Consider the following 25,827-nt stretch of genomic DNA (forward strand, 5'->3'; position numbering starts at 1 on the left):
ATCTCTGCAGCTCCTCCACTGTTACCACGAGCCTGCTTCTCTGATCAATGGACTTGCCTGTTCTGTCAGTTTATTGGAAAAAAAATTCTCGGTAGGTTTTCAGTTGTGCCATACTCTTTCCAGTTTCAAATGATGGATTTAACAACTCTTAAAAAGATGTTGAAACTTGAGATGTTTTTTTATAACCTATCCCTGATTTAAATCTATCCACAACTTTATCCCCTGTCCCGGTGAGGTTTTGGAGTGGACCGAAGCACAGGCAAGAGCTTGGCAGCAGCATATGGAATAGTCTTCAGCTTTATTAAAAAAAAAATTACAAGGTGTAACAAATCTCTGCAGGAATTAACCAGAGTCGAAAACCAAAAACTTACATCTGCAAGTTCTGCAACAACATGGCAAAGTCGAGGGTAGAGACCCGAGTTGTGCAACGAGAGGAACCAACAAAAAACAATGAAACAAAACCAACTAATATACTGAGGGAGAACAAAGGCAGGTAATCAAAGGAACTAAGAACAGGTGAGACAAGGAGGCAGGAAGGCAGAGGGAGGAGGTGAACCTAATAGAACTAAGCATGAGGAAAGGGACTAATTAACACAACAGTGAGCAGACCTAATGGGCTGGAGAATAAAGCTAAACTAGAGGAACTAAATGAGAAAGGACTACAAATAGGAAAGAAACTAACACAGAGAAAATAAGACTAGTAACCTAGTAGAATATAAAAGAGGACAAATACCAAACCATAAATAAACACAAAGATACTAAATGGGAAACTGAACTAGGAAATACATGGAAACCAGAGCACTACAAAAAATAATAATAATACAGAGAAAACCATACTAAGTCAAAACTAAGAAAGCAACAATAACCAAAGGAGCAATGAACGAGGAGGGTGACAACACTAGGGGGGAAATAAACAATCAGGAGTGAGAAGAAGTAACCAAAACAACCACGACTACCAAAATACTAAATATAAACATAAACAGTGACTAAACACAAAGTCCAAACCCTGACATCCCCGACCTGTCTGCTGTGTTCACTAATGCTCTCTAACATATCACTGAGAACTTCACAGACGAGCTAGATTTATTCAATTCGACCAAGACAGACTCTATTTAGTAATATAGTGACTTCTAAAAGTAATATGTTGCACTGATTTTTTTACATGTATCAGAGTAACGGGGGATGGATACATATTTATTTACAGTTTCTATTTGTATTAAAATTTGAAAGTGGTTATGTTAATGTATCACATCAAATCCTAATAAAATACTTAGCACTTTGTGGTTTTTATATGACGTTTGAATTGCTGTTGTATTAATATTTTATACTATACTTTGGTAAAGCACTTTTGTCAATGGAAAAATGTTTTAAATGTGCTCTATATATAGAAGGTGTACCCAAGTCTGTCCTCGAGACCTACTATCCTGCAACCTTTAGATACATCCTTTCTCCAACACACGTGAATCAAATGAATAGCTAGTTACCAGGCCTCTGCGTAACTGAATGACTGCATGCTCATTAGGGAATTCAGCCATTTGATTCAAGTCATTTTGATTGAAGTGTGTTGGAGTAGTGTGTTTATCTAAAACGTGCAGGATAATAGCTCTCAAGTACTTGACTTGGGCACCCCTGATATATGTGCAAAATGGATCTGAGAGCCACCTTAGGGGTTTTATACATAATTTAGGGAACTTTTTGATTTAGATATTTTCCTGGTTATGGATTTCAGGGTACTTAATAAATATACTGTAAGAAAATAACAGAAACAGCTTTATGTTGCCTTGGTTGGCATGACCTCTAGAGGGCAGTATTTTCCTATTAACAGGGACGTTTAATACACAACTCAGCAAGGCTGCCAGTAAACTAAACTTTTTTTAAAAATACAATAATCATCATTAGATCCAGGTTGGATGGCCAATAAATTTGAGTCATGTAATATATTTAAAAGTCTATAAATTTTATGTGAAACCGCCTGGAGTCAAACCACATGTACCCACAGCATAAGATCAAGAGGAAAAGGGCTGTGAATGTGTCTTATAGAGGAAGTAAGTAGCTGGGTCATTTTATTCTAACAGGAAGCACAGATCCAGTCACAATGCTGAGACTTTAGAGATACTGAAAGGACAGAGGAAGAGGAAGATGATGATGAGGAGGAGGGCTGATGTTCGTAAACATCCTCTCGACCTGCAGGCACCACTTAGAGGTTGGGAGCAGAGGCGACAACTCTCTTTTTCCCAATCAGAACATGCTGAGGCTTAGTTTGATGTGTTAAATAAGCTGCAGCAACAACAAACACTGAAGGATTCTCTCAGTCATATTCCTACAGCTAAATAATCCAGTGTTTTCCAGAGGAAGCTCGGCGCAGACCCACCCGCACTTCTGATCCCCACCGTCACTTTGATGTGAAAGAAATAGCCCACAGTTTGGAAATCATCATGCCAACCTCAGCGCCCCCGCGGCTCTCCACAGCGGAACCCAGAGCTTACAAAACTGTGTGCTGCATACTTTGCTTTACCATCGGACCCGAGTGTAAAACCCACCCATGTGTTGACCTTGAAAGAGCCCATCCGTTTCCCGCTCCCCTCCCTCAGCTGTCTGAGCGGCCAACATCTGGAAACCGTTCAGCGACGTCCGTTGTGGACAGGTTCTCGTCTAGGCATGCGAAGTCTGCGTCAATTTTACTGATTCTGCATCCAGTAAAACAGTCTTTGATTCTGATCTACTCGGCAGGTAGCAGAGCAGCGCCAGAAGGGGGCAAGTAGCAGCTGAAAGATTAACATTAACCTGCATGTTTTTGTTTTTCCTTTTTCTGCGTTTTTGAAAAGAGAGTTCGGAGCATAAATTTGAAAGTCAGTAAAACTGCACCACTCTGCTTATAAAGCAAATCCTAACTGAATTAGTTCAGGTAAAGACTAAATATGCCTGGATACAAGTTTTCATTGTCAGAACTCAATCACAAAAATCCTTTTATCTTTCTTTTCAATTGATACATTTATTTTTTTCACTTTGGAAAATGATCAAGACTATTAAAAAAACTATAATATACAGGGGTTGGACAATGAAACTGAAACACCTGTCATTTTAGTGTGGGAGGTTTCATGGCTAAATTGGACCAGCCTGGTAGCCAGTCTTCATTGATTGCACATTGCACCAGTAAGAGCAGAGTGTGAAGGTTCAATTAGCAGGGTAAGAGCACAGTTTTGCTCAAAATATTGAAATGTACACAACATTATGGGTGACATACCAGAGTTCAAAAGAGGACAAATTGTTGGTGCACGTCTTGCTGGCGCATCTGTGACCAAGACAGCAAGTCTTTGTGATGTATCAAGAGCCACGGTATCCAGGGTAATGTCAGCATACCACCAAGAAGGACAAACCACATCCAACAGGATTAACTGTGGATGCAAGAGGAAGCTGTCTAAAAGGGATGTTCGGGTGCTAACCCGGATTGTATCCAAAAAACATAAAACCACGGCTGCCCAAATCACGGCAGAATTAAATGTGCACCTCAACTCTCCTGTTTCCACCAGAACTGTCCATCGGGAGCTCCACAGGGTCAATATACACGGCCGGGCTGCTAAAGCCAAACCATTGGTCACTCATGCCAATGCCAAACGTCGGTTTCAATGGTGCAATGAGCATAAATCTTGGGCTGTGGACAATGTGAAACATGTATTGTTCTTTGATGAGTCCACCTTTACTGTTTTCCCCCCATCCGGGAGAGTTACGGTGTGGAGAAGCCCCAAAGAAGCATACCACCCAGACTGTTGCATGCCCAGAGTGAAGCATGGGGGTGGATCAGTGATGGTTTGGGCTGCCATATCATGGCATTCCCTTGGCCCAATACTTGTGCTAGATGGGCGCGTCACTGCCAAGGACTTCCGAACCATTCTTGAGGACCATGTGCATCCAATGGTTCAAACATTGTATCCTGAAGGCAGTGCTGTGTATCAAGATGACTATGCACCAATACACACAGCAAGACTGTTGAAAGATTGGTTTGATGAACATTAAAGTGAAGTTGAACATCTCCCATGGTCTGCACAGTCACCAGATCTAAATATTATTGAGCCACTTTGGGGTGTTTTGGAGGAGCGAGTCAGGAAACGTTTTCCTCCACCAGTATCACGTAGTGACCTGGCCACTATCCTGCAAGAAGAATGACTTAAAATCCCTCTGACCACTGTGCAGGACTTGTATATGTCATTCCCAAGACGAATTGACGCTGTATTGGCCGCAAAAGGAGGCCCTACACCATATTAATAAATTATTGTGGTCTAAAACCAGGTGTTTCAGTTTCATTGTCCACCCCTGTATTTACAACTTTAAAGTGAAAATAGCACAACATGGCTTCTACAATTATATTATGGTCACCCTGACCACACCACTTTTCTCTTCAACACTGAAATGTAAACAAAAATCAAATATTTAACAATGTTAACAAAGCAAGGAACGTGTTGTAGAACGTATTTAACAATAAAACAACCAATCCTACTGAGACAAATTTATGGTTGGACTCTTGTACTCCCTGGTGCTTAGTTTGCATTGAACTTTGTAAATTGGTTTTGATTTAGCTTAAAAATATAAAGACAATAACAAGCAAAAGCAGCAAAGATCACGGGCTAGGATAAAAAAGGGCATGACTGTGCATACTTGTCATACACATAGTTGTTTGGTTTTGTATTTTGACATTGTTTTTTTGTATTTGTTTTGAGTTGCATTTCCAGATTTATTTTGGTTGTCTCGTTACGTTTTTAAAGTTTTCCATTTACATCCTTATTTTCTCTGTTGCACCTGTTTCTGAGTGTTCCAACCTATTGCTCTCTCTCAGCTGTCCTCTATCTAGAAGTCTGTCCCACCTGCTATCCAGTCCTTTAAGTACCCTCCTCAGTCTTTAAGCCTCTTTGGTTCACTTGTGCTTTGTCAGATTTTCCTGTTACTGACCCTTTTGTCACCCTGTCTGAGTCTCTTAAGGCACTTTCATCATGGTTCCATAATAAACATGCAACCACTAACCCCTGTTATAGCTTACATTGTCCTTTCACATCATACAGCTTGATCTGTGGCATTGTGTGCTTTTCTATCATTCAGCAGGAGTTGTGGAACCAAAAGCGTGAGGCCTACAGCTCATTGCATTCATCTACAAAATATATGTAAAGACCCATTTATGCTCAATGGTAAATCCGCATATGGATGGTCTTCTGCTTTAATTTGCCGCATATTTTGGTCCGTCATTAGGGAGCTTACGGATACTTACCCAAACACATCAAACAGAGTCATACCACCGGTAATCGGAGGGGCAGTGTGGTGGTAGCTTGAATGTAAATCCGTGAAAGGAACAAGGAAAAAGAAGACGATGATAAAAATGGGGAAACTTCTCCATCCACATGATGTGTTGTATTTACTGGCTGCACGGAGCACCTATGTCTACTGCTGTATCTTCTTTTTTTCTGGGAATGTTCATTATTAGAATTTACTGTATGTTTGACATGTTCGCTATTTTCCTATGAGTGCAGAATCTAACTCAGAACAGCCCTTTATTGGCTGCTTTCCCTTACAACAATGGTAACTTGATAAATCCATTGCAAGCATAAGGGAGTGACGCTTGAATATTCGAAAAATAAAGACATATTTACGTGGACGATGGGGGCATAGATGGGTGTTAAGGGAAACCCTACAAACAGTAATGAACTCCCATGTTGTGATCCTCATTCATGCAGGCTTTCCAAATGCATTCACTTGTTTATATACAAGCATAGTTGTTGCACGCTAGTTTCAGCATGTTATTATCTGTAAAAGATTCTGTTGATCAACACATTTCTCATATCAAAAGGACCCTTGAGGATGATACGATGTCACTACTGTGTGTGCACCACAGACTCTGCTGCTGTTTGTTTTGTACTATGTGCAATCATTTGGCAATCTGGGTTTACCCCTTAGAGTTCATAAGTGTAACTGGTTACACTCTCCAGAAGTGAAACAGGGCCATAATACTGATAGGTTGACATCAACCCACCCATTCGTGTTGGTACTTTTAAGCTGATCTCAAGGTGCAATAAATATGTGAGATCACTGAAGTTCATCTGAAAGGGGCTTTGGTTGTTACCCTGCTAGTTTACATGTTTCCCCCCCTGTGCTCCCATGGATTTCCGGGTCCTCAACGACAACAGTGTGTGAAAAAGCACTAGTCATTCATCCATATTTTTTGCTCTAAAAGAGACATATCTGTAATATTTTACCAAACTTTCTAAAATGTCATCAAACATGTTTATTAATTATACGTTCAGTCCCTAGTTTTTATAAGACTGTTTTTAGGTTGTTAATTCTTCTTTTCTGCACAATGAATCATTTGAATAAAAAATGCCTCTCTGGTCCTGTTTTAAGTATTTGCTGGATTTAAAAAAAATACATTGGAGAATAATATGTCCTGATGTTATTACCATCAGATACATCTGTTGTAAATACATTTTTAAGGGTGCCACATCCTGTTTTTTTCCTTTTTCTGCAGTTTATGTAATCTTTTTAAGGACAGTTTGATGAGCCAAGTTTATAGCTTTGAGAACAGGACAGGAAATTAGTAAAAAGGTTTTGAAAAGTCTGCCGAAAGTCAGGCAAAGTATTACTCTAGATGGCTTTAAAAGATTACAAGAAAGTTTGGCTTCTTGAAGGCCAAGTATAACAAATTGAGGGGTGGCTAAATATTTTTGCAGAGTTGCACAGGAAGGGGGCAGTGGCAATCTGTATTTTTGATTCTGATCAGGGCCGGATTTAGGAGGTTATGGGCCCCTGGGGTTGGGCTAGTTTTGGTGCCCTATCCACACAAGTTTCTTTTACACATACAAATAAATTGTTAGATAGGTACACATCAATGTAAAGGTTTTGAGATCTTATCCACCTAAAAATACTGTTTTTGTAAAATAAACCTCTGATTTCTTTTTTCATTTTGGAAAAGCCCCTCGTTTACATGGCGCTAGTCCTTTCTTAGTCCAAACAGAAAACAACCCAAAATGTTATGGTAACCATGCCAGGCCTCTATGTGTTACACACTCACTGAAATACACCAAAAACAAAGAGAATGGAGAATGGCTGAAGGCTTGTTGTAGTTATGTTGGACATGCACGGGGTCAAGGGTAAGATAAGAAGTAGAGGCTATGGCATCACTGTTTTTAAATAGTTGTGTATTGGTAACATAGCTGTAAAAAAATTTCATTTACAAATTTCTTTCATCAAATTAATTTTAAGATCAGACAAAGACAACCTAAGTTCATACAAAAAAAAAAAAAAAAAACAGTCATTGAGAGCTTATGATCATGACAGAAGTACAAAGACATTTCTATGGCTTTGGGTTTCCAGTGTCCTGCAGTCAGATATGATTTGGACTGATAGAGAATACATGGAACAGTTGTGAACCTTACAAGGACTGGCTGGCCTAACAAAATTACTTTAAGAGCACATCAGTGACTACCTCAGGAGGTCACAAATGAGTACAGAACTGAATCTAAAGCACTGCAGGCCTCACTGGTCTCATTTAAGGTCATTAGCTACGTTTACATGGACATAGATAATCGGAATAAACGGCTGATCTGATTAAAAATGTGTAACGAAAACATATCAGTTGAAATATTCTGATCGGGTTTGGAGGGGTGCTTTATGCCTATTGACAATCCGATCGGCATGCATGTAAACGCTTGACAGGATCAAGTTGTCCTGAATGAAGCAAACTAACCTGAGTGTGCATGTGCACCCCGCGTCAACGTGACGTATTTCCGCCTTGAGTGGGTAGTCGCTCTGGCTAGATGCTAACAGAATATTTTGATCGGCAAGTTTACATGACACATTTTTAGTCTGATCAGCAGTTTAATTCCGATTATTTATGTCCATATAAACGGTACAATTCAGATTATGTTTTGTATTTTAATCCGAATACATTTAATCCAGTCGTGAAATTTTGTGCATGTAAATGTAGATAGTGTTTATGATTTAATAAGAAGTAAACTGAGCAAAATTGGCATATATGGTAGAGTTCCCTGGCCAAAACCACTGCTGACCTAAAACAACACAAAGCCCGTTTTAGATTTGCCAAAAAACATGACCCCCATCCTTATTTTGATTATCCCTAAGACTTTTGGGAAAATATTCTGTGGATTGATGAGACAGAAAATAGAATATTTTGGAAAGTGTGTGACCTGTTACATCAGGCGTAAAACTAATTTCAGAAAATGAACACCAAACCAACAAACAAGGTGATGGTTACTTACTGTGGTCTGGTTCTGAGATGTGAGCACCAGCTGGCGATGGTGGGCCTGGAGGCCCAGGTGGCCCGGGGAGTCCTGGTAGACCTCTCTCTCCTGGGAGACCAGGTGGGCCACGGGGCCCTGAGAGAAGGGACAGAAGATGATAAATTAGTTTGGTGGCAGAGACATGTTACGTCATGGTAGAACTTAATTTTAAACTCTCTTGCTGAGAGGCACAGCACGTTGCAGCCTGATGAATGACTGTGGCTGATGTGCTGAACGGAACATAAATATGGCAAAGAGCAGAGAAGGAAAGTATTAGAGAAGGTGTTGATACAACTTTCTGGTGTCTATTGATCTGTGACTATATGTACACATATGGAGTAATGTTGTGGGCTGGGAGGAATAAAGGGGACAGTGGGAACTGACTAAGTTTGTTACTCTGTAATTAACAGGATGAACCTGCACTGAGAACTTGCTGGCATCTAGAAACTCTGGTCTTACTGGCACGGCATTTATAGTAAACAAAGTTCCCTGTACACAGCCCCTCAGCTGTTTAGAGTATATACAGAGGGTTACTCCACAATCTGTTTATATTTCCAGACTTTACTCCCTATCTCAATGTCTAAATGTTGTTCTTCCCTCGTTGTGATCTTCCTTGTATACTTCCCTCAGTTCTTCCTTCTTTCCTCTTTTTCTTCCTCTGCATCCTAGCTCCCTTTGTATCTTTGCATCCTTGCTTTCTTTTATTAATTTCGTCTTACCTCCTTTCTTCATTGTGGACTTCCTTGCTTTCTTAGTTTTCTTATTTCCTTCCTTTCCTTCCTTTTCTCCCATTCACTTTCTTGCTTTTATCCTTCCTTCCTATCCTTCTTTGTGTCCTACCACTCTTCTTCCCTTGCATCCTTCTTCTCTTTTATCTCTGCTCGATTTGTCCCTTTTCTTCTTTGTGGAATTACTTAAATTTCCTTCCTGTGTCCTTCACTCCTTTCTTTACTTCCTTACATCTTTCTGTCTTTCGTTCCTTGCATCCTTACTTCCTTCATTCCTCTGTCCCTAACTTCATAACTTCCTTCCTCCGTCCCTAACTTCCTACCTTTCTTCCTTCCTTCCGTCCTTCCATTTCTTGGTTTCATTTCTTATGCCCGTCCATTGAAAACCTTTCAGCCGTAATTTCATAGAAACTTCAGTATCAAAATATCAAAACTCTGAACTCTGGAAAGATGAATCTGGCAAAATATTGGATTCTTAAATAAAAAATGTATACGAATCTAGTCCACAGCAGTTTGTAACAGGTCTCAAGCAAGCATCCAGTAAGAGTGCCTTCTCACATACCTCAGTCACTAATTAAGGCTGGAAAAAGCATCACATCATCTGACCTCATTCTGGCCATCACCTCTGTCCCTCCATCTCATTAACACTCTGTTTATTGTTTATACACTTGGGCAATTGTCAACTACAGTGTTGTAATTACTGCGGGTGCTTCGTAATGTTATTACAGCTTTGATTTGACACTTTGTGACCTTTTTTTCTAAAGTATAGCAAGGTATAGAAGAATAGCTCACAGCCTTTTGGCTGCTTTTCTGAGACTGTAGGCCATCTGTTGCACAGTGCTTTACATTAATACCCCAAGCCGCCGTTCAAAGTTAATGCAACGTTTTACGGAAAACTGTTTAACTTTTTCCTATACAGTTACAGTCCCCTGCAGATTCTGGGAGGATGCTATGAGAAAATATGTGAGCATATTTGCAACACAAAGTTCATTTTTTTCTTAAACTTTGGTAATTTTAACATTAAACTGGTCACATTCCACCCTTGTGTTTATCTTTTACTTTAAATGAAAGAAAAAAATCCTTTGGATATCTATGAAGTAATGGAGACAGAAAAATCAATAACACCACAGGCATATGGAAATCATAAGGAGCTGGGATTTGTATACGTATTGCTCGTGCTTACTTCAGATTGAAGTCACATGGAGCTACTCAGAAAGTGGGTATATAGTTTAAGTTTCGTTCTAAATCTCACTTTCAACCGGCAGCCCACACAAAGCCAGGTTCATCTGTTAGCCTGAAAGGAGAAACACTCCCTGTATGATCTAAAGCAGAGGAATAACAGTCGATAGCAAGAGCAGATGTTTTGGCACAACGTAGACCGCCATTTACTTTAGTCTTTACAGTTGCAGCTAAAGGTGGATTAACGTTTTCTCAACAGGTCATCTGTTATTTGTCCACAATGAGTAGTTTTGGATTTAAAGTATAGGTTTATGATTTGGTTTTGCTCCAGGCTGATCACAATGAAAAGCAGGACACAGACGTGTGTGTATACTGTTCCTTACAAAAGTATTAAACCCCATAAACCGTTTTATATTTTGTCATGTCATTAAGACAAACTTCAGTGTATTTTGGGAAGATTTTATGCAACAGACCAACACAAAGCAGTGCATAGTTATGAAGTAGAAGGAAATTGAAAAGTGGTTTAAAAATATTTGACAGAAAATCTATATGGCATGCATTTGTTTTCAGCTCCCTTCACTCTGATACACTTAAATAAAGTCCAGTGCACCAATAAAAACAGCTGTACAACAGACTGATGCAGATCAATGAGAAACACATCAGACAAGCAAGACATATATTTGTTAAGAAGGTTAAAGCAGGTTTAGGTTATAAAATAAGATCCCAAAGGTTAAAAATCTTACTTCGACCTATCGACCTTATGGTGCAACTGAAACCCTACCAAGACCTGGCCAATCACATTAACTCACAGCCATGCAAGGATTGTATTAATTAGAGAACCAGCCAAAAGGCCCATGGTAACTGTTGCACAGATCTAGCGCTCAAGTGGGACAGTCTGTTTGCTGACAGGAGAACAATTAGTCATGCACTCAGCTATAAGAAATATTGTTTGCCATTTGCCACAAGCCATGTAGAGAGGAGGGCAAACATGGATGAAGATGATCTGGACAGATGAGAACAATGTTTACCTTTTGGACCCACATGCAAAACATTGTGTGTGATGGAAAACTAACTCTACACATCACCCTTAATACACCATCCACATTGTGAAACAAATGTGGATTTACAGGCTAAATACAGTATTGGCACAGCGTATTGATACATAAAAATGGCCAGGTCAAAGTCTAGACCTATATCCAACTTTGGATCTGTAGACTTGAAAATTGTAGTTCACAGATGCTTTTCATCCAATTTGACTGAGCTTGAGCTACTTTGCAAACAAGGATAGGTAAAAAACATCAGTCTTCAGATGTGCAAAGCTGGTAGAGACATTCCACAAAAGACCTGCAGCTGTAAAGTGCAGCAAAAGGTGTTTCTATAAAGTATCAAGTCAGGGGCGTTGAATATCAGAACCAGCTTTATTGGCCAAGATTATGCGCACACACAAGGAATTGATTTTCCGTTTCACCCACACAGCATACAAACACTCGTAAAACGTACAGATACATACAGACATATATGTAGGCCACACATTTCAGATTTCAATATACAAAAATGCTTTAAAAATGTAATTTTCCTTCCACTTCCCAATTATATACTACTTGGTGTTGCGATTAGTTACATAAAACCCAATAAAACACATTGCAGCTTGTGGCTGTTGTGTAAAAAAATGAGAAATATTATATGGGTTGTGTCCTTTCCAAGGCACTGAATGTAGTCTGTGAAAGCTTTTAGCAGTACTTTTAGAAACATATAACTTTAAATGCAAACCAATTAAGATGAGTTCCCCTGAGCAACCAGGAGACTTCAAATGCCTCTGGAATGTTCAAGCTTATAGAGCTGGAGGGTCATTGGGCTGATCAAAGACCAAAAAGCTTTCTGTGAAACATTCTGTAGCCAAATATCAGAAGTGAAATTTATCATCTGTTCTTTCAGCTGCTCTGTGGTCAGAAGTAATCCATTCAATCATCTTGTTCTATTGACAGTATTGTGAGTAGTTAGAGATGTAAACAATTGCACTGCAGGATCTTCTAGCTTTTGTTGAGGCTGGACACCGGGTGAAGAGTTAATCTAATCTCACAGATGTCTGTCTACCTTTGGTCCACTCATACCTGCTGGTCCTATAGAGCCCTTCGATCCAGGAGCTCCTGATGGACCCCTTGCTCCCACCTCCCCCGGAGGTCCACTGGGACCTGGCAGCCCTCGAGATCCTGGCTTTCCTGTGAGGAAAAAAACAATCAGGAGTAATCATGAATCCCTCGCTTACATCCTGAATGACATCAGCTGAAATGCAACTACAATTACAACTCACCATCTCTGCCAGGAAGTCCATCTCTGCCCTTTTCACCCTGAGGACCTGGAGGGGAAAACAGGGAGATGCCTTCATTTTGAGGTTCACATCTTTGAAAAAATCTGAACTCATGCCACCTGGAGAAGATGAAGTGTAAAATCCTCTCAGGCATTAGGTGCATTTCTGTCCAAGTAACGGTTTCCCTGTGAAAGCAACAGGTAAGTGCCATACTGGCATCATGCTAGTGTATTATTAAAATGTTGATTTCAAAATGCTAATTAACTGTATTACTTACAGAAAAGTACATTTCCTAGTTTCTGACTGGCTCTCCAATGTTTGACTCAGCTATTGCCTTTCAAAAACCAAACATTAAGCTGAATTATGATTCATAACACAGTCTCTTAGTAGGATAACAAAAAACTGCATGAAGTTTTTTTGGCTTTTTGAACTTGCAAGTCAGATGAATGATTTCGCATCACCAAACTAATCTCAGCAAACCATCGACCTCTAGATGAAATAATTATGTTTTGTAAAAAGAAATAGGATTTTTTTAAATGTCTTTTATTTACTAATGGACTTGTCTTTGATCTCCAGTTCGTCTACAGTGCCTTGCAAAAGTATTTATATCGCTTCAACATTTTCTTATTTAATCACAACCACAAACCTCAGTCTATATTACTGGGATTTTATGTAATCCACCAAAACAAAGTAGAACATGAATGTGAAGTGGAAGGACAATGATACATGTTTTTCCAGTTCTATTACAAATAAAAATCTGAGTGCTCTTATTTTCTGCTGCCTTGATTCAATACTTTGTAGGACCAGCTATAATTACAGCAGCACGTCTTTTTAGGTAACTCTCTACCAGCTTTTGACATCTAGAGCTGGGCTGCATGATATTAGAAAATAATACGATGGCTATATTTGAGGTGACTTCTTGTAATATTTTGTGTAATCTTTTATTATTCTTATGTCATAAATATGTTTTTTTTCATTTAATGTATGTCTATAGTTTGCAGTTATGTGCAGCATTTGTTTAAGCTGTGTTTGTTTCATTTTATAAATAAAGCTGGGATGGAATGGTGACATTTTCCTCCCTCCTCTCTTCCTGAATTGTGCTTCCAACTCCCTCTGTGACCATTTGTATCTTGGGCACTTTAACCCATGTCAGGTGATGGCAGCTACTGCTGTGAGACTTTTTAACAGGCTGAATATTACAAAGTGGATACTAAGTATGAGTAAATGAGAGCTGGTTTTCAATCCAAATGGTCCATTGCGATATTAATATTGAACACTAATACTGCAATGACGAAATATATGCGATATACTGAGTAGCCCTAATCTAGAGACTGAAATTGTTGCCCCTTCTTCTAGGTAAAATACCTTAAGGTCAGTTAGATTGGATGAAAAGTGTTTGTGAAGCTCCATTTTCAAGTAATGCCTAACAATGTCAGACGGATTCAGATCTGGTCTTTGACTGGACCATTCTAACACATAAATATACTTTGATCCAAACCATTCCACTGTAGCTAGCCTGTCTGTTTAGTGTTGTTGTCCTGCTGGAAGGTGATCCTCCAGTCCAGACAATTGCTTGGACTGGGTTCTCTTTATGGGTATCAGAGTACAGGGGGCTCAATATAAATGCACCTCACATCTTACAAATTTGTATTTGTTCAAAAAAAAGAAAAAATCTTTTGTATTTCTTCCACTTCACAATTGTGTACTATATTGTGTTGGTCTATCACATAAGAACCTAGTAATACACTTGAAGAATGGATACTTTTTCAAGGCGCTATATATCCATAGAGCCGCTGGAGGTTGGTCTGACAAGACTGTGTCAACTTCCTGGCATGGAGAAGCATATTTAAGCTTTTGTTTAAACCAATCACAACCATCTTTCAGTTGCAGCAAAAAAACTGTGCCAATATCTTTGTGCTGCAGCTTTATGCTCCCATTGTGTTCAAACAATTTTTTTCAACAAAAACAAAAGCATTTGTTAAAAACAAAACACAGAAAAATAATTTTGGACAGAGCAGCAGATTGCAGCACATCCGCTTTCATCTTAATGGTCTAATTTCTTATAAATAAAAGCTGTGCTGACAGACTAGTTACACTAAAACAATACTTAACAAATCTTCACATCATGTGATTTTTCATGTGCTTCGCTCAACGCGGGACATGTGGTAATGGACACACAAGGGTCATGCTTTTGTAAACGGAAATGAGTCTTAAAGGTATTGGAAGAAGAATGTGAGCAGGTAACAGAGAGAACGCAATGATCATATGTTCTTGAAAGAAAGAAAGAAAGAAAGAAAGAAAGAAAGAAAGAAAGAAAGAAAGAAAGGGCTGTTTTAAGGAAAAATAACCTTCTAGTGTTGAAATAACGGAAAATGTACATGCATTATCACATGACGCCATGGGTTACCTGCAGGTCCCTGCTCACCAGGAGCTCCCTGAGCTGAGACTGCTCCCATCATCAGCGAGGCCTCCTGAGCAGTTCCTCCTTTACTTTGAAGGTGGCGATGTGATATGCTGCCTGGTGCTGTGAGCAATTGCACCTGGAAGAAAGAAAATGGCAGGTCATTTAAAAATATCTTTTATAAAGAAGGTCAATGATCTGCTCAGTGATTAAGATACAGTTATCACCTTTGCCTCCAGTGAGTAGACCTTTTCACTTAAAGCGGTGATTCGACTGCAGTTCAGACAACCTAAAAAAATAAGTAAATGGATTTCTTCAACTGCAGGATGCGGACATCGGTGCATCTCTCCGGGATCTTGGTTTTATGTAGGAATAGGAATACGTTCACAGCTCTTACTTGAAATTGATTCTCCTGTGCGTGCTGGCGGACGCCGTACTGTGGAGGCTCTTCTGACTGCCTCTTGAGCTACGGCCAGGTTCCCTGGATCTGTAACAAAAGATAAAGAAAAAAAAAGAATATTGATTCCGATGTAAAGTTGCGGAAAGTCTTTAAACTTTAAACTGATTATTATATTTTGAAACGTGTACATCTTTTCTCTTCCTAGAAGCTACACCTGGCCTGGCACTGTGTCTGCCTGTGACACCTTTCTGGAGAGGAGAATCGTCCAAGCTTCTGCTGGCAACAACTTAATGCTCACCCTCTACCGATGATCCACATGGCCCTGTCTTTCAGTGTTTAACCCTTTCTCTCTCCTAGACATGAAAATTGACTGAGCTTTTACTGTAACTAACTCTATGTGCTCTCTTTCAGACTCTAACCTTGAAAACTGGCTCAGAGTTTATCTGTTCTTTCTTTCTAGATGAAACGACTAAAGGAGCTACATCCATTAACATTTACTTTTCCTTCCCATAGAAAGTACTCCTGGATCAGTGCTTCTTTGTTCTTTTTGTGTCTCTGCTCTGTTCTCTCAAACCTCCAGTCGGTCGTGGCAGATGGCCGCTCACACTGAGCCTGGTTCTGCTGGAGGTTTCTTCCTGTTAAAAGGGAGTTTTTCCTCTCCACTGTCGCTACATGCATGCTCAGTATGAGGGATTGCTGCAAAGTCAACGCCAGTGACTGTCCACTGTCTCTACATGCTCATCCAGGAGGAGTGAATGCTACAAGTCACTGACTAGATGCATTCTGCTGGGTTTCCTTAGATAGAAAAACTTTTTATCCAATTTGAATAAAAAGCTAACTCCAACTGCACTGTTCAATGGTTAGGATTAATAGGAATGTATGAACCTGACTGTTGAGAAGTGCCTTGAGACAACATGTGTTGTGAATTGGCGCTATATAAATAAAACTGAATTGAATTGAATAAACTGGTGGTAAATTGTAAATTAACCCTTCCTCTCTGTAAAATGAAGCCAATTGTTCTCACATTTTTTAAAGATTTTATGATCGTATTCACTACTTTTACATTTTATGCATTTGAGTAAGATGTGCTATTATTTGTAAAAAAGGAAAAGCATATTTTAGATTACACAACACCAAGGCAATTGGCTACATGAATAGATTTTATTGTGACTGCTTTAATGTTTCACAATACAAAACTTTCCACACCAGTAGGTGAAATTATTTTAATCCATATTGTTCTTTGATCTGTGACATCAAACTATGTGCCACCTAAAAATAAAATGCTGAAAATAAAACATCCAAAATCACACTGTCGTCTACAGGCTTTGAAAATTATGTTTATCCCTTAAAGTGTTTGACGTTATGTGCAAACAGAAGGTCGAATGTATTTCTTTAGGATTTTTGTGGGACAAACCAACACAAAGCAAAGCCTGATTATGAAGTGCAAGGAAAACAAAATATGGTTATAAATAAAAATGTTGCATTTGTATTTTGCCCTTCAAGTCAATAAATTGTAGAACTAACATTTGGAGCAATTATACCTGAAAGTCCTGTGGGTCCTGGTATGTCTACCAGGTGTGTACATCTAAAGACTGACATTTTTGTCTATCTTTATTTACAAAAGAGCTCAGGCTCAGTCAGATTGGATGAAGAAAATCTGAGAACTGCAATTTTCAAGTTTTGCCACACATTCCTAGTAGGATTTACATCCGGATTGTGTCTGGGCTATCCTGGGTATTATGTGCAAATGTTATATGCAGCCTGTATTAGGTACTGTGTGTTTTACTAAAATGTTCAGTTGCAGCTCTGGCTGAATGTTTAGGGACTTAAATCCTATCCAGCTGGTTTTCTTCCAGTATTGTCCTGTATTTAGCTTCATCCATCTTCCCATCAACTCTGAGTAGGTTCCATGTTTCTGCTGAAGCAAAGCATCCCCACAGCATGCTACCACAACTATGCTTTACATTGCAGATGGTGTGTTATGGATGATGAGCAGTATGGGTTTTGCATGCAGACCAAAAAGTTTAATTTTAGTCTAATCTGACTGGAGCACCTTCTTCCACATGTTTGCTGTGTCCCCTACATGCCTTTAGCTAACTGCAAATGGGACTTTCAATGGATCTCTTTCAAGAATGGCATTCTTGAAACACACTGTTTAATAATCTAACCCTTTTTTAAACTTCTCCACAACTTTATCCCTGACCTAAATGGTCTTTGCAATGAACAGCCTGGTCTGCAGAAAAGATCATTGGGACTGACCTTCCACCCATTCAGGAGTTGTACAAATCTAGGGTCAGATAAAGGGTGGCTAACATCTCTGCACATCCCACATATCCTGGAAACAAACGGTTAATACTTTTACCTTCAGATCAGCGCTACAGAGCCTTCACTAGACGCCTGTAGTCATTCTGAGTTTAAAATACAGGTGGACTGTGGGTGACTTCTAAAGGCTATGAGTTATGTTGTAATTTATTTTCTTTAGAGTTATCAGGGAAAAGGGGTGTGAATAGAAATGCAAATAACACTTTTTAGATTTTTATTTGTAAAAACATTTTTGAAAACCGTGCATCATTTCCCTTCCCCTTAAAAGTTATACACTACCATGTGTTCTGTTTAAGCATAACGTTTGTGGTTGTAATGGAAGTAAATGTAGAAAGATTAGGGGTGTAAATACTTTTGCAAGGCAAGCCAATATATAGTTTCTGAAATGCCATCACTTCCACAATATAAAACTTATAGAAAGTTTAGAAGGTTTTTTTCAAAGAGTTTCAAAGTGTGCTATTTCTATCTATCAGGAAAGCTCTTTATTTTGACACATTTTCTGAGCGGAAGAGAGATATTGAAATCAACAATCAGAGGAGTAGTTTTCGTCTGGCTTGTATTTCTGAAATTCACACTGCATGCTTGCTGCGTCCTTGCTACGTTGTGTTCCTTTTCCATTGTCTTTTTATGCAGTTTTAATCTGCAAGACTGGGGACTCAAGGCATGTAAAGAGAAACAATAGATTTCTTTGTGAGAAGAGAATGGGCTGTCTCAGCTCTCGTTCTGTCTTTGCTTCATTTTATGGAGTGTGGGAGTTTGTGTCCTGAGGTTCTGGGATGTGGAAGGACTTTTGTGGAAACGCTAGGCTGATTACATTGTCTGGCCTGGCCTTGCCCTGGTTGGCCCAGGTGCTTCTAAAACAAACATGAGGCTGGGTTCAGCACCTCATTAGCCACCAGGAAGCATGTCTTTCCTTTTAGTGCCACAGCTACGCCAAGTGCAACACTGAAAGAAGCCATAAAATTGCACCTGCAGTGCACATATCCCCCTTAAACAGCTTCATTTGACATAACTGCAGATGCCGTAATCCACTGCAGGAATTTCCGAGAGATCATTATCACACAGAAAAATAAACATTTTACATAAACTTACAAAGCAACAACAGTGAGAGTGATTATTTAAGTTTGAAAAACATTGCACATGGTTCCGCGTTAATTCAGACTGTTCCAATTATCCCTCCTGCCTTCACCATTTTTCTCATGATTTCACTATTTTAAGTTGTGGGCATTTCTCAGCGGATTACATGTGTTCACAGACTCAAACAATCTACAACTTGCAATTGAAATGTTATGGCATGAGCTCGGCATGTCCCTTCTTACATGTTTCAATAACAATATAAACTCTTGCACTGAGATGAGGAGAACACACATTCGTTCTCTCCTCCCCTCCTTTCTCGTCCGTCCCACACGTCAGTTCACATAAGGGAAAGCTGCAGAGACAAAGGGAAGTGTGTATGTGTGTACATGTGCATCCCGCAGAGCCTCCCCGCAGAGCCCAGCTCATGTAGACGGCTGTTTTCAATTACAAAAGAGGGGGGATCTAGGCCAGAAATAAAGGTCTTACTCCTCCTTACTAGCATTTTCTTCAGAAGTAAAGAACATTTAAGATCAGCTCCCCCAGACAAGATGTTTTTGTATAAGGACTTGCTTTGACACAAAAAAAACACTGCCTCCTGCTCAGTTCTGCAAAAGCAAGACTCGTGTTTTTATCTACACCTCATGTTATGGTATCAGCGAACAGCGAAGTCTACAATATATGTGCACACATACAGAGGATGATGGGAATCCATTGCTCGGCTAGCCATTAACAACATCATTGTACTGTATCAGCTCTCACTGACTAATTGTCCCAGCTCGAGTGGTCGAACAAATGTGATAATGTGTTTGACCTGTTCAGGCCCCAGTTACACTAGTGTCCAATCAACAACTGAGCCAAAGCTTTTCATTAGAGATACCCCTGCAATGCGTGCAGCAAGCCAGAGACTGTACCTTTTCGTATCGCACATGCACACAGCTCAGTGATTAAATTGCACTTCCCGGCATGATCTTTGCTTCTGACTGAATCTTGGAGAGAAACAAGCAAGATGTAAGTGTACCAAGTTATCTTTTCCACTTTCAAAATCACTATGTGTAGTTAAGAAAATATAACAGATGACCCAAGGGACCACCGGAGCAAATGGATTAATAGTCCTTAATAGTAATTAATATTCAAAGAACTGTGTGAAATATAAATAAAGCAAGTGGCGCAATAAAAAATAGAATTTCTGATTGCAGAACATTGTTAAAATGTGTTCTGCAAGGAACAAATCAGATTCTCACAAATTTTAGATAAAGATCACACTAAACTTCAAAATGCAAGAAGGAATACAGCAAGGTTTACTTGAGGATGTTTCCAAATGGAGATCCACCCACCTGTAGCAAATTAGATTCCTCAAGAAGTGTCATTAAACTATTATATTCGCCCTGATCATGCATATGGTATCATCTCCAAACTTCTAGTGGAAGCAGAAGATTTTGTTATCTTTAAAAACACAGAGACCTTGGGCTGATCCAAGCTGAAGGCCAAGATTTCTGTGTGTCCTGTACAACAGCTGTATTTTTTCTAGCTGAAAAATCTGAACCATTGAATTATCTTATGACTGCGATGGCTGTAGCCTAACTATTCATAATGCTTATGTCGAATCAATGAGGTGTTATATTTACGTGGAACTGCTCCATGAATGATGGAATCTTTTTGTAATAATAATAATAATAATAATAATACATTTTATTTGAAGGTGCCTTTCAAGTCACTCAAGGACACCGAGCAAAAAAGACAAGTATCAAGGATTTGATTTAGGACCATAGTGCAGACAGCGATGAGGGAGTGAGTTGAACGATTATTTATTGAGTGTAACAGAATTGATGAACAGGGAGTACAGGGAAGTGACAGAAAAAAATATCTAAATCAAGTAAACAATAATAGTAACTAAAGAACATGGAGGAAACAGATCTATAAGGAAAATATAAAAAAAAAAACACAGGAAACCAAGAAAGTAATCTAACCACAAGAATAAATTGTGAACCCAATCCAAATATGTTGAATAACACAGGGAAGTGCAGGAAAACCAACAAAGAACCAAAACATATTACAGACAGATCCTGAAAATAGAAAAAGTAAAAAGTATAAAATATAAAACAATATAAGATCAAAAATAAATAAATAAAAGCAAAACAATAACTGCCACAGTGGCAGCAAAACTGATGTACGAGATTACAAAGAGTAAGCAAGTTTAAACAGGTGGGTTTTGAGTTGAGTTTTAAATAAGGACAGAGTCAAAATCATGAGAGAAAGCTCTGGACCCCTGTATCAATATTACTTTGACAGTTTTTTTTGTTTGAATGTATGTTAAAAGTGCTATTTTTGTTGCTAAATGATCTAAGAGGATTTTCTAAGGCCTTGCGGAAAAAACCTCTCCTTTTTTGTAGGTTAGTGATTGGTGTCACTCAAGGGTTAATATTAGCTTTGCTAGCGCACCATCTTGAATTTTGTCCGTATATCACCACATATCATTGGCAACTTTTGAGGTGGCCACCTCCAAAACAAATAAAAAAAACACTGGAGTGCTCAGGACCAGACCAGTTATTTACAACAATCCAAGCTCCAGACAATGACTTATGCTGCATTTTCTGCATGTTCAGAGGTTGCAAGACTAAATATGCGAGACAACAAACTGACAGAAGTGCAGATTTACAGTTAATGACAGAAGCTATCATCACTTTTTATGTGGAGACAGCCTTGTTTGATTTTTTGGTCAGAGCTGCGAATTTGTGTTGTTTTTTTATGGGTTGGTCAAGTTGAATTTTCAGACTTAGAACTGTGATGTCCTATGGTTATGTTGTGTGGTCAGCTACACCAGCAGTTCCTAGCTACATGACTCCAGGACTAGTAATAGACTTTGAGTTACGATCAAACTGTCATGGAGTGACATTTTTGGACTTTATGGTTTCTTTTGCTAGTCCTTAGATCTTAGGTTGTTGTGCTACCTCCAGTTCTCAGTTTCCTTTAGTTCATGTTTATTCTTGATTCTGTTTTATCTTGGTCTGTAGTTTTCGTTTAGGTCTGTTTCACTGTTTTGTTAATCAGTCCCTTTCCTCATGTCTTAGTCTTAATAGGTTCACCTGCTCCCTCTGTCTCCCTGCGTCCATGTCACACCTGTTCCCTGTTTCTTTGATTACCTGCCTTTTGTTCCCCTCTTTGTGCTCTGTGTATATTAGTAGTTCTGTTTGCTTAGTTCCTCGCTGGTTCGTTCTGTTACTACCCCGTTCCCTACCATGTCTATGCTTTGTCTATGCTTCGTTTGGACACTATGCTACGTTTTTGCTACGTTTTTGCCTTAAGTGACCTGCAGAGTTCATGTAAGTTTTGGACTGTACTTATGATTCATCCCTGCAGTGTTTTTGTTACGTTTTGGATATTTTTTGAATAAACAAGGAAGTACTAAGATGTGGCTACCGAGCTCTTGTCTGCGCTTTGGTCCGACCCACAGTCCTCCCCCGACATTACGAACCAGCCCTCAGATGGACCAAGCAGACAATGAGAGGATTACTTTGTTTGAGTACTTCCGACGTGCCGCGGAGAAGAGCGCACGTCAGGCTGCAGAGGAGAGAGAGCAGCGGTCACCGTTTTGGGGCACAAGACTGGCTAGGTCTCTTCCGGGTACCGGTCCGCTGCGCCACAGACCCTCTCCTCATCCCCGGAGTAAGTCACTGGCTCCAGTCTGCTTTTCCTCCTCGTTTTCGGAGCCAGAGTTGCCTGCAACGCACTCTCCCAGTTCGAAGCCTGCCACACCTCGTCGGAGATGTCGCCGGCGCCGCAAGCAGTCCGCAGCAGCAGCAGCAGCAGCGCCTGAGCTCGTCACGTCCACAGCTGCAGCAACAGCAACGCCTGAGCTCGTCACGTCCACAGCTGCAGCAACAGCAGCGCCTGAGCTCGTCACGGCCGCAGCAGCAGCGCCTGAGCTCGTCACGTCCACAGCTGCAGCAACAGCAACGCCTGAGCTCGTCACGTCCACAGCTTCAGTAGCAGCAGCGCCTGAGCTCGTCACGTCCACAGCTTCAGTAGCAGCAGCGCCTGAGCTCGTCACGTCCACAGCTTCAGTAGCAGCAGCACCTGAGCTCGTCATGCCCTCTGCTGGTCTCCGGTCGTCCGTACGACCTCCTGCTCCGCCATGGGTTCAGGCCGGGTTGCAGGAGATCAAAAAGGAACTTATGAAGTCACGTTGCCTAGAGTGTGTTCCTCACTTGACTATCAATCCTCAGGATCTGGTTGACGTGCACACTATCTTACTAGATGAGTTTCCTGCAGAGGGATGGCTAGACGCTCCAGCTCCACTCTCCGCTGGAGGTCCCTTCGATCCTCTTCTCGTGGCCGTTAAGGCAGCCATGCCTCTGGACTCACAGCATGCAGCTAAGCCTACAGAGCCTCAGCCGGCCGCCGCCGGGTCTACAGATCCTCAGCCGGCCGCCGCCGGGTCTACAGAGCCTCAGCCGGCCGCCGCCGGGTCTACAGAGCCTCAGCCGGCCGCCGCCGGGTCTACAGAGCCTCGTCATGACACGGAGGAGCCCGTGGGCGGGCTGCCTCCATTCCCACACCATGCTTCGGTGGAGCCCATGGATGGGCTGTCTCCAAGACCTGGTCCTGAGCACCTGCTCAGTTTCCTCTGGGGGGTGTTACTGGAGATACGGACTGACTCTTTGCCTGACTCTTTGCCTGACTCTTTGCCTGACTCTTTGCCTGACTCTTTGCCTGACTCTTTGCCTGACTCTTTGCCTGACTCTTTGCCTGACTCTTTGCCGCCTGGGTCCAAGTTGGACGCCAGGGCCAAGTCTTCTGGGTTTCTGCCTGACTCTTTGCAGCCTGGGTCCAAGTTGGACGCCAGGGCCAAGTCTTCTGGGTTTCTGCCTGACTCTTTGCAGCCTGGGTCCAAGTTGGACGCCAGGGCCAAGTCTTCTGGGTTTCTGCCTGACTCTTTGCAGCCTGGGTCCAAGTTGGACGCCAGGGCCAAGTCTTCTGGGTTTCTGCCTGACTCCTCGCTTCGTGGGTTTGCCTGGCATCTCCGCTGTCGGACTCCAGGCAGACTGCATCCTCGCCGCAGACCTCCGAGGCGCCTGCATCCTCGCCGCAGACCTCCGAGGCGCCTGCATCCTCGCCGCAGGCCTCCGGATCATCAGCCACTTCGCTGGCTGCTTCGTCGGAGGCGGCTTCCGGATCATCAGCCACTTCGCTGGCTGCTTCGTCGGAGGCGGCTTCCGGATCATCAGCCACTTCGCTGGCTGCTTCGTCGGAGGCGGCTTCCGGATCATCAGCCACTTCGCTGGCTGCTTCGTCGGAGGCGGCTTCCGGATCATCAGCCACTTCGCTGGCTGCTTCGTCGGAGGCGGCTTCCGGATCATCAGCCACTTCGCTGGCTGCTTCGTCGGAGGCGGCTTCCGGATCATCAGCCACTTCGCTGGCTGCTTCGTCGGAGGCGGCTTCCGGATCATCAGCCACTTCGCTGGCTGCTTCGTCGGAGGCGGCTTCCGGATCATCAGCCACTTCGCTGGCTGCTTCGTCGGAGGCGGCTTCCGGATCATCAGCCACTTCGCTGGCTGCTTCGTCGGAGGCGGCTTCCGGATCATCAGCCACTTCGCTGGCTGCTTCGTCGGAGGCGGCTTCCGGATCATCAGCCACTTCGCTGGCTGCTTCGTCGCAGGCGGCCTCCGGATCATCAGCCACTTCGCTGGCTGCTTCTTCGCAGGCGGCCTCCGGATCATCAACCAATCGCTGGCTGCTTCGTCGCAGGCGGCCTCCGGATCATCAACCACTTCGCTGGCTACGTCGTCACTGCCGGCCTCTGGATCATCAACCACTTCGATGGCTACGTCATCGCGGGCCCCCTGATCATCGGCCTCCTGGATTTTTTTAGGCTCCCCTGGAGATTATGGACTTTGGTTTTGTTGTTTTGTTTATTGGGAGTTATTTTTGTTTTGGACTCTGTCCCTCCTCCCAAGGCCCCCCTCTGCCCACCCTGTTTCGGTGGTTTGTGTTTTGGACTCTTGCCCTCCTTCCGGGGCCCCCTCCGCCCGCCCTGGTTGGGTTGTTTTGAACTATTGTTTTGGTCTTCAAGTGGTTGTCTGGAATCCGACCTTGAAGGGGGGGTAATGTCATGGAGTGACATTTTTGGACTTTATGGTTTCTTTTGCTAGTCCTTAGATCTTAGGTTGTTGTGCTACCTCCAGTTCTCAGTTTCCTTTAGTTCATGTTTATTCTTGATTCTGTTTTATCTTGGTCTGTAGTTTTCGTTTAGGTCTGTTTCACTGTTTTGTTAATCAGTCCCTTTCCTCATGTCTTAGTCTTATTAGGTTCACCTGCTCCCTCTGTCTCCCTGCGTCCATGTCACACCTGTTCCCTGTTTCTTTGATTACCTGCCTTTTGTTCCCCTCTTTGTGCTCTATGTATATTAGTAGTTCTGTTTGCTTAGTTCCTCGCTGGTTCGTTCTGTTACTACCCCGTTCCCTACCATGTCTATGCTTTGTCTATGCTTCGTTTGGAGACTATGCTACGTTTTTGCTACGTTTTTGCCTTAAGTGACCTGCAGAGTTCATGTAAGTTTTGGACTGTACTTATGATTCATCCCTGCAGTGTTTTTGTTACGTTTTGGATATTTTTTGAATAAACAAGGAAGTACTAAGATGTGGCTACCGAGCTCTTGTCTGCGCTTTGGTCCGACCCACAGTCCTCCCCCGACATTAACAACTAAAATGTGTATTTATTTTGGCGGTACTGATGAGTGAAATGTGTGAGTTGTTTTTTTTTTTTTTTGAAAAACCTATAAGTGTCTTTGTGTTTCTGCTGGTGCTCTTGTGATGTAATAAGTAGAAGGCCCAATGCAATGCATCTTTGTTGTGGTTGTAAACTCAACTTAAGTCCGACAGTTATCGTTTTCATTTCGATTATTTTGCTAAACAGTAGGTTGAAGTACGATTTGCTGATAAAATAATAACATTGCAATAACAGTGTGTTTATTCTAGAGAATGTAAAACCCTTTTTAGCTCCTTTGGTCTTTTCAGCTGTTAAAAGCTCAAAAGCATAAAACAAGCACCTTTGCCATCATATTCTATGTTCCTATTATCTGCTAAATCTCTTTCTCTTAGCCTAAACAAATGTAGATATGTTTCAACAGAGCTTCT

At 41.4% G+C, this 25,827-nt stretch overlaps 1 protein-coding gene across 3 annotated transcripts in view; it reads right to left on the minus strand.

Annotated features, from left to right (window-relative positions):
• emid1 (EMI domain containing 1) overlaps window positions 1–25,827 on the minus strand; it is a 98,062-nt gene that overhangs the window by 15,392 nt on the left and 56,843 nt on the right. For all 3 annotated transcript variants that reach the window (XM_047381445.1, XM_047381443.1, XM_047381444.1), the window contains exons 4-9: window positions 15,293–15,382; window positions 15,123–15,184; window positions 14,902–15,034; window positions 12,498–12,542; window positions 12,298–12,405; window positions 8,259–8,375 (exon numbers count right to left, since the gene is read on the minus strand). In XM_047381445.1, the coding sequence (XP_047237401.1) occupies window positions 8,259–8,375; window positions 12,298–12,405; window positions 12,498–12,542; window positions 14,902–15,034; window positions 15,123–15,184; window positions 15,293–15,382 (555 nt within the window). The remainder of the gene's footprint in view (window positions 1–8,258; window positions 8,376–12,297; window positions 12,406–12,497; window positions 12,543–14,901; window positions 15,035–15,122; window positions 15,185–15,292; window positions 15,383–25,827) is intronic.

The sequence above is a fragment of the Girardinichthys multiradiatus genome, chromosome 12 (assembly GCF_021462225.1).
Source record: "Girardinichthys multiradiatus isolate DD_20200921_A chromosome 12, DD_fGirMul_XY1, whole genome shotgun sequence".
In the NCBI taxonomy this organism is placed as follows: domain Eukaryota; kingdom Metazoa; phylum Chordata; class Actinopteri; order Cyprinodontiformes; family Goodeidae; genus Girardinichthys; species Girardinichthys multiradiatus.